This window comes from Macrosteles quadrilineatus, unplaced genomic scaffold, assembly GCF_028750875.1.
Source record: "Macrosteles quadrilineatus isolate MER2022 unplaced genomic scaffold, UCM_ALF_1.0 Scaffold_1__1_contigs__length_201487025, whole genome shotgun sequence".
NCBI classification, from domain to species: domain Eukaryota; kingdom Metazoa; phylum Arthropoda; class Insecta; order Hemiptera; family Cicadellidae; genus Macrosteles; species Macrosteles quadrilineatus.
Window position 1 is genome coordinate 60,449,048 of NW_026542594.1, and position 12,835 is coordinate 60,461,882.

At 36.9% G+C, this 12,835-nt stretch overlaps 1 protein-coding gene across 2 annotated transcripts in view; it reads left to right on the forward strand.

The window, feature by feature from the left end:
• The window catches only part of LOC128983244 (aldehyde dehydrogenase, mitochondrial), a 99,235-nt gene that overhangs the window by 57,080 nt on the left and 29,320 nt on the right, over positions 1-12,835 (forward strand). For both annotated transcript variants that reach the window (XM_054402479.1, XM_054402478.1), the window contains one exon: positions 3,728-3,877. In XM_054402479.1, coding sequence (XP_054258454.1) covers positions 3,728-3,877 — 150 coding nt within the window. The remainder of the gene's footprint in view (positions 1-3,727; positions 3,878-12,835) is intronic.

Genomic DNA, 12,835 nt, shown 5'->3' on the forward strand with positions numbered 1-12,835 from the left:
ACATTTCCGTTTACCATAAAAGTTGCTTCATCTGAGAAAACAATGTTATTTAATTGAATAGTATTGTTATCAATACGTGACATCATTAACTCGCAAAATTCTACTCGACGATCGAAGTCATCCTCAGATAGTTCCTGAACTAAATGAAGTTTGTATGCTTTAAAACCGCTGTCGTGTAAAACTCTACGCACTGATCTTTGGGAGATCTCTACACTTAGGCCAACAACATTTGTTGAGACATGGGGATTTTCTACAACAGATTGCAAAACATCCAATGACTTTTCTTCGTTTGTAGCAGTTTTCGGTCTTCCTGATCTGGGACGGTCCTTGACACTGCCTGTCTCTTCAAAACGTTGAACAGTTTTTATTACCACTGATTTTGAAATAGGGTTACGATTAGGAAAAGAATCATTAAATAAGTTTTTTACCTGTACATAACTTCTGATTCTGTCACCATATCCTCGCATAATTAGTATAGTGATCCGCTCTTGTTCACTCAGCTCCATTTTACAGTAAAATTATGAAACATACCATATTGGCTAGTGGTTAGTCTCACCCAAATGCCAGTCTGATAGTTACTGATAAGGTTGTGGTCCTAGAATGTCAAAGCCGGTGAAAGTTACCCTCAAGAGTTATTGTTTTCCAATGCGGGGTTTTCCAATGCGGCTGGTTTTCCTCAATGTAAAATAATTGTAAGTGAACTAATAAAATTACTCTGGAAGTAGATGACAAAGTTTGGTTTGCACAATTTGTTTTCTTAAATCAAGATCTTCAAAATGAGGTGACACTCGATGGGGCTTAAAATTGGACATTTTTGAGTTGCCCCCAAAATCCCCCATTTTCGGTGCAAATTCAAAATTTTTGAAATGATAATAATAAAGTACATGCGAAGGTTGCACAACCACCAAAAGGATATCTTTGTAATTAACATTAGGAAAAACTTAGAAGGGGGGTTATTACTTTTTATTCAAATTTCCAAATTGTTTTTTTTGAAATTTCAAGTGACCGCCATTTTTGACTGGGTTAAGATAGGGACCTCTAGTTTGCGTTGTATGTTTTCTTAAATCAAGACCTTCAAAATGAAGTGCCACTCGATGGGGCTTAACATTTGAAATTTTTGAGTTGCCCCCAAAACCCCCCATTTTCGGTGAAAATTCAAAATTTTTGAAATGACAATAATAAAGTACCTGCGAAGGTTGCACAACCACCAAAAGGATATCTTTGTAATTAACATTAGAAAAAACTTAGAAGGGGGGTTATTACTTTTTATTCAAATTTCCAAATTGCTTTTTTTGAAATTTCAAGTGACCGCCATTTTTGACTGGGTTAAGATAGGGACCTCTAGTTTGCGTTGTTTGTTTTCTTAAATCAAGACCTTCAAAATGAGGTGTCACTCGATGGGGCTTAACATTTGAAATTTTTGAGTTGCCCCCAAAATCCCCCATTTTGGGGTCCCGGAAAAAATTTTTATACTGACCAAAAAGTGCATTTTCATTTCATATAAAGGTGTGCTCAGTTTAGTTTCCTTGGCGTGATTCGTTTTAAAGTTAATGGGGGGGTTCCAGACTTTTGCCTAACCCTGTATAGTAAAAACTACTAGACAGACTGGGGTTAAATTTTTCAAAATATAACTACTATACCAAGAATGGTAATACAGTAGGACTAACTTATTGCCACTTCAATATTTGTAGAGACTCTGAGATTTGTTGAGACTTTGAGATTTGTAGAGACTAGCATCTAACAATTTGTTCAAATGAAATTAATTTTCAATTTTCAATAGAAATATTATGTTTCAGACTACCCGAGGAAACCATAAGTTAGCAACAACAAAATTTGAAGTTTTCATTTGGAAGGCATACTGACTAAATAATTTATTTACTTTGAATATTTTGTAAACGATTTCAGAATCTAAGCCTCCATATGGATTTCCACAATATTAATAGAATTTTTTATAACATCAACATTCAAAATTGAGTCGGAGACTATGATTCTTTTATTGTTAGATAGTGTAATACTGTAGGCTACATATTTTTTACCAGGCCTACTTAACGCCGGTTTATTTCTTTAAGTTCCAGTTATTTTAGTTATTTTTATCACATAACAACAGCTTTTATCAATAAGATAGACAAATAAATAAGGAAATAGTACGGCATTCTCATCTAAAAATCACTTCTCGCGTCTATATTTACACGAATCAATGTCTTATTCTTACATTTTTTTACAAATCTAAGTTCATATTCGTGAAAATGTTTCACACAAAAACGAGAATTGTTTTAAGATGTCTAATTTGACCAAAGAATAGCAGGAAGATATTGTTGCTGACGCGGCGGATCGCTTAGAATCTTAGAACACTGTATGTATTATTCATTTTTAATTGAGCTTTCGTAATTATTCTTGCATCCAGGCACATCACATCTATCTGGCATGGTGTAGTAACAATCTCAATGTCATTACTAATGATTAACACGTAGAGTGCGGCCGTTCCCGATCGGGTACGGCACTTGGCCCCCGTACGGTGCGTCCGTACCCCATCGGGAACGCTCGGTAATGCCTTTTGTATATCTTCGTTTTTGCTCTAGCGTCGGCCGAAAGCGGACCTATACGACGTTAGCGTGTAGTATGTGACTTGCATTTTGTTGTGGTGTAGGTTGGTAGTAAATTTCCCCGTAAAATCCCCGTCTGGCAATCCCAAAAGTCTTCTTTTTGTCCCGTCTTTTTCCCTCCATTTGGCAATACAATTCCAATGGGACCGGCTACGTTCCAAGCAGTGCTGCTATCTGTGGGTGTTTAGCGAACTAGATCGACTCTCGTTGTAAAGCAGGACATCCCCTCACGTTATTTGCTATTCGTCAGACCAAAATTGAAAAGGCCAATCACACGCGGCAATCGGGTTTACTCGACGCTGAGGGCTGCGCCGCACTGGGGATACGCCCGCTATTTGACGTGCCGCAGCGAACGTGTTAAGGGTAGCAGAAACGCAATTATGTACGTCGAGTACGCGACTCCTCCATTTACTGTAATGGAAAGACGACCGCGCACCAAGACACTGATGCGACGTTGCCGCTTTTCGATCGCCGCGGCCTTGTATTAGAGGTGCCTGTGTCCCAAGTCAATTTCTCAAAAAATGTGCATATAAAATGTATGTGGTATTTTTTTTTTCAAAATTTGTCCAATGTTGGGAAAAGCCGTCATTTTTAATCATGATTTGAGGGGTTTTCCATGGACCGATTTTTGGCAACATTTAGTACCTATGTCACTCTGCACACCCAACACTACAAAATAAAACCATAAAACGTTTTCTTGCAATTCTTGTAAGGTCATATCCTATATTTCTCTGACTAATATTAACATGAGCAAGAAAAACAATGCATTGAAAAAGTTAACAGAAAGAAAAATTAACATATGACAAATACGCACACATATGATAGAGAAAAAAATAACGTAAAAATAACCAAAAAATATTTAATTCTGAGCAATGTACAGGCAAAACTCTAATTTTATTTATATAGATATGGTTTATGGATATTATGGTTGGTGGATATGGTTAATTAATGTGTTTAGAAGGCATTAAAATTAAATTAATTAATGTGAGTTTAGTTTATGCCGATTTAATAGTTTTACTTAAAGTTTAAATTATAATTAAAACCTCCTGTACACGAAAATAGCACTTGCTCCGCATGAGTGCATCATGTGCAGCTGCAAGTTATATGTTTCTTGTCTTTCTCAGGTTGGAAAATTGATCAAGCAGGCTGCTGGTTCCACAAACCTGAAGAGAGTAACTCTGGAGCTGGGAGGAAAGTCCCCGAACATTATCTTCCCAGACTGTGACTTGGAGCAAGCAGTGGAGGGAGCTCATTTTGGACTTTTTTTCAACATGGTAGGCAATCCAAAACACCATCCTTGACCCTAACCTTATGCATGATTTAGGGATGGACGGGATTGACTTTTAGTTTATCATGGGACAGGATTCATACTTCCTCCCTGATTTTTGGGACAGGACAAGATTTTCCCCATGCAAATAAGGGTTTGTTTTAAAAATCCTGTGAAAACATTTTAGAAGATATCAATAGTGACAAAATACCCCCGCCGCAGCAAACCTGCAGACTAAGCGAATTTCCATTTCCCTGAATGGATTTACACTAAAATGTCTCCTTAAAAATATCACATTTATTCCCTATTCAAATAGAATCAGTTTAAAACATACTTAGGTTTGCTGCAACAGGGAGGGTAAAAGTGTTTTTTATGTAGAATGTTAATAGTTAGTAAGAAATAAAAACATTTTCCAAATTTGGGCAAAATATGTTTATAAACAAGCAAACTACAACAGTTTACTTATTCTCCATAAGAATAACATGGGAATTTTAAATTTACAATTTTTTGGAATTTTCTCCGTAACCATTAGGCGCATTATAACGCTTCAATATACTAAATTATTTGTTTTTTTAAGCTCTACAAAATAGTTTTGAAAGAAATTGCAAAATTTTATGTTTTTTGGGTCAAAAATGGGAAAAACCCATTTTTACCCCATAAAAGCCCCCATAAACCCCCGTTCCCATGGTCCGATCATGCTGGTTCGCGAACTCGTTCGAATAAACGTAGGTTTACACGTTTGTACCAAATTTTATCAAAATCGGATAATTTTTGCTCGAGTTATCGCGCTAACGGACACATATATATATATATAAATATATATATATATATATGAATTTGAACGGATGGTGTTTTTGACCTCTAGGGACCTCAAAACGAAAAAAAAAATCGGTCCCGGGTCCAGGTCTTACCGTGAGTACTACGGTAATAGCTTATTCCCTATATGGGAAATTCGCTAAAAAGTCAATTTGCAGTCTTAATGGCAGTGTTCTATATTATCATTATCGATTGAGATGGGGACACTATTATAAAAGCTAATAACAGGTATAAATACTCTAGTAACAGAATCAGTTAACTAAAAAAATCATATTTAGTGCAATGATGCGAGTCCCGGAGGGGTGGCTGCTGTTCTATCTCATCCCATCGATGGTCAGGAAAGGCCAATTATTGCCTTTACATCAAAAACGCTAAGTTCCAGTGAGCGGAATTATTCCCAGTTACATCGGGAGGCTCTGGCTTTGATTTTTGGAGTCAAAAAGTTTCATAAATATATCTATGGACGACACTGCATTTACAAACTGATCATCAGCCGTTGACAGCTAATTTTGGCTCTAAAAAGGGCGTTCGTAGCAAGGCGGCAGCTAGGCTGCAGAGATGGACCTTGATTTTATCAGCATATGATTTGGAGGTTAGGTACCGGAAGGGAGTGGATGTTAATCTGTATTAATTTGTATCAGTTAACTTGGAAATCTTTATGCTTGGGGTTATGAAATTTTGTATTTTAAAGTAGTTATATTTATTAAAGTTTTATTTAAACTTGGGGTTATGAACCTCACCCCTTGTCGACTCATCAGGTTCTTATGGAGGTTCTATCTTATTTTCTACAACCTCCATAGCTCCATTTACATGTAGCTGAATTTTTATTTAAAAGTTCCAGTCAGTCCAGTTTACCTATCCTTCTAGTTGGTCTATCGTTTGTTTCCACATGTTTTCTATGGTGAACTTTGCATTTGAAAAACCTAACCTATATACACTCAACTACATACACCAGAAACCAGAAACTATTTAAATGTCCAGGGCTCATAACCACTTGGATTTATGATAAACGTTTGTGATTGTTTAAACATTTTGTTGACATACAGTTATAATATTGATCTAAACATACGAGTGATTGCATAAGACAATGTGTACAGTTACAGACAGTGTACAAGAAACAGGAAGGTAAGAAGTATAACAAAAACAGTACTACTGGTATTAGAAAAACAGTAAAACAGTACACCAGAGAATAGTTCCAAAGAGTTGTATGTAATTTGTGATTATAGTGATGGTGAGATTGTGATGGGTACACATAAAAAACAATCAAATCTATAAAAGAAAACTAATTACGAACGACTGTATCGCAACCAAAGCTGATAAAGGCCAGTGCATTGTAATCATGAAACTAGACGATTACATCAACAAAGTTTTAGATTTTATCAACAACAGTAACATCAAAGAATTACCTAAAGACCCAACTGACCTTTTCCAATCTAAACTAAAAACTGCCATTAACAAAACTCAACACATCTTCAACGAGGACTGAAGCAACTACCTCAAAATGATCAAATCTAAAGTGCCAGTATTAAGGGGATTACCTACAGTAGAACCTCTTTAACACGTTGAGTGCTGAAATGGGTTAGCATTGCGTGCCTAAAGTGCTGAAATATGATTATTGATAACTCACCAAGTAAATGATGTGAATGCATCCAAAATGTCATTAGAAGATCCCCAGGCCTCCATTTTGGTCATTATTGGTGACGTCACTTCCGGTACATCAATTGATGTAGTCCGCCGGTGGGGCCGGTTTGCTAAGTCACCGCGAAGAAGAAGTAGTCTATTTACTGTCACATTTGTGTATAACGACCCACAAACTTGTTTCTTGACACAAAAGTCGGTAATTATTGAAATAATAACCACACAAAATTATATACAATCCTTCCAAGTGTCATTTAGAACGATCGTCAATGCAAAAAATTAGTTCACACACAATGTCAAAGAAAGAGTTATTGTTATTTATAAAAACACTGTTCTTACAGAGAAGACAATTATAGAAAAAATTTAAAACTATTCAAAAACTATTTACAACCCCACCCACCGCCATTGTCATAATACATTTTATTCGGCGATGTCCTCGTGAAACTTGTCGAAACATCGCAATTCGCAAAGTCCTGGTTCACCGGGGCACACTGCACAAACATAGACGGTCACTTTCCTTTTGCCTTCTTTGGAACATACTCTGCAAAGTTTTTGTGCATGGCTTCCATTTGATCTTCTTTTTTCGTTCTTTGACAGCCTGTGCATACTGCCTGTGGTGGGGGTCCTCATTATTGGTGCTGGTTTGGGGGGCAAGAGTGCTTCGAGTACTTTCTGTCGGAAATCATACAGGGATAGTCTGTTGCCAACGTTATGCATGTTATACAGGTAGAATGAATTGACCATGACTACCTGCAAGAAGTGAATAAAGATTTTTTTTGGCCATCTGAATGTTTTTCTCTCACATGGATAATAAGACAACATCTGATCCAAGCGATCAACCCCCTTCATATGCGCGTTATATTGCATAACGGCCTTTGGCATTACTTTCAACTGTTTCCTTTTGTTTCTGCTTGTGACCATTTCATTATCGAATTGGGTTGAAATGTACGAGACAGTCCTCTTGTCACGCCATTTACCAATCATGACACTTTCGGCGTAGTTAGAAATGGTTTCACCTTTACTCAATTGGGCCGACTTGACAGCTGCCGGTGTATTTTTACGGTCATTGCGCAAGGTTCCAGTTGTGTAAGTCAAACGACGTAGGAGTTTGGACGACAAAAGAAAACTATTGTAGAAGTTGTCCATAAAAAGTGCATGGCCCTTACCCAAAAAATCGTTCATTAGCATCAAGGTAACTTTTACTGTATGTCCTTTACCGGCACATGGGTCAGTTTTCCCTGTATAGATGTGTAAACGCAGTTGAAGGCCCTCAGGTTCGTTTAGGGAGTAAACTTTTATACCATATTTATGGCGTTTTCCCTTGATGTATTGCCGGAAAACTAACCGACCACGCCATAGAATCATTTCTTCGTCAATGGTAAGCTCGCGATCCGGATAGTAAATCTCACGCATTTTGTTGTTGAAATACTCAATGATACTCCTGATCTTATATGATCTGTCATTAGCGGGTTCCGGCCTATCCTCTGTCACTACTCTTGAAAAATTCAGGCATCTTAGTATTATTTGGAACCGGTCTCGACTCATGAACTTGCTAAAAATACATGTTTCATAAAGGTAATGGGTTTTCCAGTAATCACAAAGACGATTCAATCTAATAGAACCAGTGTGCAACAACAAGCCTATAAAGGTTCTTAGTTCCTCAAGAGTAAGGTCTTTCCATCTTCCAATTCGTGACTTGGGATTAGTATTCGGCCCACAGAAAAATTCAAATGCGTAATCGTTTGTCAATGATACGATACTTTCCAAAAATACAACATCTAATAATAAATCAAACCAATCAATAGGACTATTGTTACCGGGAATTGGCACTTTCAGTCCAGGATCACCTGTGAATGGGATGTCACGCATGCCGTTGGCGCCAAGGGTCGGACTCCATGCTGGACACACCCCGTCGTCGTCATCGGAGCTGTCAGAACTCTCCTCAGAGTCATTTTCACCATCCGAGAACACATTCTCCAACAATTCATCGTCAATATTAGGCTCCATTGCACCACAAACACATTTACACACACCACACAAAAGTACGAGATTACCACGGTCCCGTGCCGAAGTAAAAACCCGGAGCTGAAAACGATCCGCGCCAAAATAAACTCGAGAACTGGCACAACAGGCTGACGCGCGATACAACGTTCCCCGTCTATGTCTGAGCTCACACTGAACCAATAAAGTTGGAGTGGCGCGACTACAGCTTTTGATGTAGTCCGCCAGGGGCGCTCGTGACGTACTACATCAATTGATGTAGTCAGCACTCAACGTGTTAATCCGAACTAATTGGGACCAGGGGTAGTTCGGACTATTGAACAGTTCGGATTACAGAACATATTGTTGTTTTTACATAACAATAGCTAAAACATGGCTAAAATTGATCAACATTATTTTGGGGAAAGTGAAAAAATCTTTTATAAAGTAAAATACAGTGTTTATTTAATACAGTAGTAAACATGGTGAATAAACAGTACTGTAAATTAAATACAGTATACAATAAAGAACTGCAGTACTGTATATAGAGTACAGCAATGAGGGGTTCGGATTAGTGGACGTTCGGATTACGGGGGTTCGGATTAAAGAGGTTCTACTGTACCTAAAATACACAAAGACACCATGCCGATCCAACCACTTGTAAACTTCACCTCAGCTTCATCTTACAAACTCGCAAAAGCTCTAGATAGAATACTCAGAAACAACATTAAACTAAAGAATAGCCTAAAAAATAGTCGAGTTAATAGATTTTATGAAAGATATTCAAGTAGAAAACTGACATACTTTGGCATCTCTGGACATTGTAAACTTATATACAAATGTTCCAATACATGAAACGTTAGAAATAACCAAAGAAAACCTGTAAGCAAACTCCCAACTTAGCACTGATGCCATAAATGAAAGTTTTTTGGGTCAAAAACGGGAAAAACCTATTTTTACCCCATAAAACCCCCCTTAAACCCCCGTTCCCATAGTCCAATCATGCTGGTTCGCGAACTCGTTCGAAAAAATGTAGGTTTACACGTTTATACCAAATTTCATCGTTTTGAAAAAGGCCTACGTTATACCAGTCCATAAATCAGGTCCACTGGACATCGCCTCCAACTACAGACCAATCTCAATTCTGTCCGCTTTAGCCAAAGTGTTTGAAGATCTTTTCCTCGTCCGTATTAAACATAAAGTGGCTAGTATTACCTGCCCTCAGCAACATGGATTTACAACGGGTCGATCAACTGTGTCCAACTTGATACTCTTTCAGTCTGAAATCCTCAAATCCTTCGCCTTAAACAAACAGTTAGATGCGGTGTACTTAGATTTTTCTAAGGCGTTTGATAGGGTGGACCATGTACTGCTTCTTAAAAAATTAGTCACCCTTGGATTTGACAACTATGTGCTACGATGGTTGGCCAGTTATTTATCGGATCGTCACCTATGTGTAAAATTTGCTGGTGCACAGTCATCCGAATTTCAGTCTACCTCAGGGGTGCCCCAAGGCTCTCTTCTTGGACCTTATCTATTCTCCTTATTTGTTAATGATCTACCAGAAGTCCTGCATGCTGACTCCCTCATGTTTGCTGATGATGTTAAGGTTTTTTCAACTGTTTCAAGTCAAGACGATTGCTTGAGAATTCAAAGGAGCCTCGAGGACTTAGATCGTTGGTGCATCGAAAATCGAATGGATCTCAATACTTTGAAATGCCAAGTTATAACTTTTCATCGCTGTGCATCACCTCTGATCTTCAATTATCGGGTTCGAGGAGAAGTTCTTTCCTGAGTTCAGGAAATAAAGGATCTGTAATTTTCACATCAACACTAAACCCTGAGACTCACATACTCACCATCAGTAGAAGGGCAAACAGAATGCTTGGTTTCATCCTCCGCTTCTCTAAACATCTTAGGGACATGACTGCGTTGAAAACGTTGTACTGTGCATTGGTGCGACAGATCCTGGAATACTGTTCAACCGTATGGAGCCCTCATCAGAAGTACCTTTGTGATGAACTAGAGAGGATCCAACGCAGATTCGTCAGGATGGTTGGGGTCAGAAATGGAATTCCGTATCACCAGGTTCCAGTTGAAGACCTGTCCCGGGTCCTTGGCCTTCAGCCTCTGGAGGATCGTAGGACTATTGCTGATCTGACAGTTCTTCATAAAATACTAAATGGTAGTATTAACTGTCCTGAAATCCTGCGTCAGATCCAGTTCAAAACTCCTTCGTGCACCCGTTCAAGGGACCTCTTTGCAAGACTACACCACCGCACGAACTACGAGGCAAATGGGGCTGTAGCACGCATGCAACGAGCAGGAAACGGCGTGTCTGATGGTGTTGACTTCTTCCTGGATGGTGTTGTCTCATTCAAGCGAAGGATTAGAAGAAGAATGTTTACGTAGTCCATTCCTTTTGTTTTTGTCTTTTCTTAGTCTACAACACTGTTATATTGTTTCAATTTTTCAGTTTATCATTGTTATCTTTGTTGTAACTTTATTTCTTTGTTAACTCACACCGTTTTTCTTTGTTAATTTATTGTATTCTTGTTAATGAATTTAAAATTTATTTTTTGTTAATTATTATTGTTATTAGTCCAGTCAATGAATGATCCAAAAGTAGGTGTAGAGTGCGTGAGCAGGTAACTAAGCGATTCCTTCAGAAACTTGTTCAGGGGGCTTAGGGTGTTAACATACCAAAAGTCCTGACTCCTAGGTGGTGAGCCAGGGGGTGGAGGGGGGGAAAAGGGGGGAAAAAGGTACGCATTTTGGGTTTTTTGATTATATCTCGAAAACTATCAACTTTTTGTATACTATAGTAAATTATAAAATTGAAGAAGATTAAATTTTCTACAAGAAAAGTATATAATGTGTTTATTTTGGTTCAACAGATTACGAGTTATAACTTATTTAATTGATATCTTATTAAAATACTCCTTCCATAAGAAATACATGTAAATTAGTATGCGAAATGGGGCGAATCCTATCCGCCCAAAGGAAATATAACTGATATTCTGGAAATCTTGACAAAATTTCCAGTAATTTGACACTTTAATCATGAAATTTTGTCAAAAATTAAAGCGAGGTTGAGCGTTTAAAAATGGGATGATTTAAGGTTTTTTTTTATATTTCCAATAAAAAAACACCAAAACTCGACATTTTGGTACCTCGCCCTCGCCTTAATTTTGGATCAATTTTAATGATTAAAGTGTCAAATTACTGGAAATTTTGTCAAGATTTCCAGAATATCATTTATATTTCCTTTGGGCGGATAGGATTCGCCCCATTTCGCATACTAATTTACATGTATTTCTTATGGAAGGAGATTTTAATAAGATATCAATTAAATAAGTTATAACTCGTAATCTGTTGAACCAAAATAAACACATTATATACTTTTCTTGTAGAAAATTTAATCTTCTTCAATTTTATAATTTACTATAGTATACAAAAAGTTGATAGTTTTCGAGATATAATCAAAAAACCCAAAATGCGTATCTTTTTCCCCCCCTTTTCCCCCCCTCCACCCTCTGGCTCACCACCTAGGAGTCAGGACTTTTGGTATGTTAACACCCTAAGCCCCCTGAACAAGTTTCTGAAGGAATCGCTTAGTTACCTGCTCACGCACTCTACACCTCATTCCTTGACTGGACTATATCTACTCAAATCAAATTTATTATTGTTATCCATTGTAACGCTTTTACTGATTTGTTTTGTTGTAACTGTTTTGTTTATTTTCACTTGTTTTGTTGCAACCGCTGTCTTTTTGCCATCTTGTTGCCGTCTCTCTTGTTGTTGTTATCAATTCATTCTAATTTGTTTTGTTTTCACTCAACATTATTTATAACTAGCTTTAAGAAAGTCTTGTTTGTATTGCATTGATTTGTACGAAATATCAAAATGGAGCTGTCCGTTGGAATGAAAAAAAAAAAAAAAAAAAAAAAAAAATACTATTGTATGAGCCTATTACAATATTAAGTACAATGTTCAATCTACAATTGTTTTGTTTAACAGTAAGGTAGGCTACTTGTAGGCCTATTTAAGTACGTTATTTTTAATATACATTTTGAGTATTTTGACAGAATGTTTGTTTAAAATTAACATACAAGATTAAAAAATTAATTTTCTTTAATTTAAAAATTTATTTTTTCCTTTACACTGTCAAACCATTGGAAATGTTGTAGGCCTATTGTTACAAAAACCACACCAACTAAGAATAATGGTAATAAACTTACAAAACTAAAGGTGAAAAGGTAGGAAATAAAATTTCAAGCTTTAGAATAAATCTCTATATCTATTAAACTTTATATTGTAATTGCAACCTTAATAACTAATAGATGCAAGTATTATTAAGTAATTTTAGCCAAGTATTATGCAATATTACTTACCAATAGGGATTAATGTAGTTAATTTTTAGATAAATAAATATATGCTCACCTACCTATTTTTCACAGAAGTAGAAGTTCATTTATGAGCTCTATTGTTGTTGTTTTAATATTATTTTCTATGCATTATATTGATATGT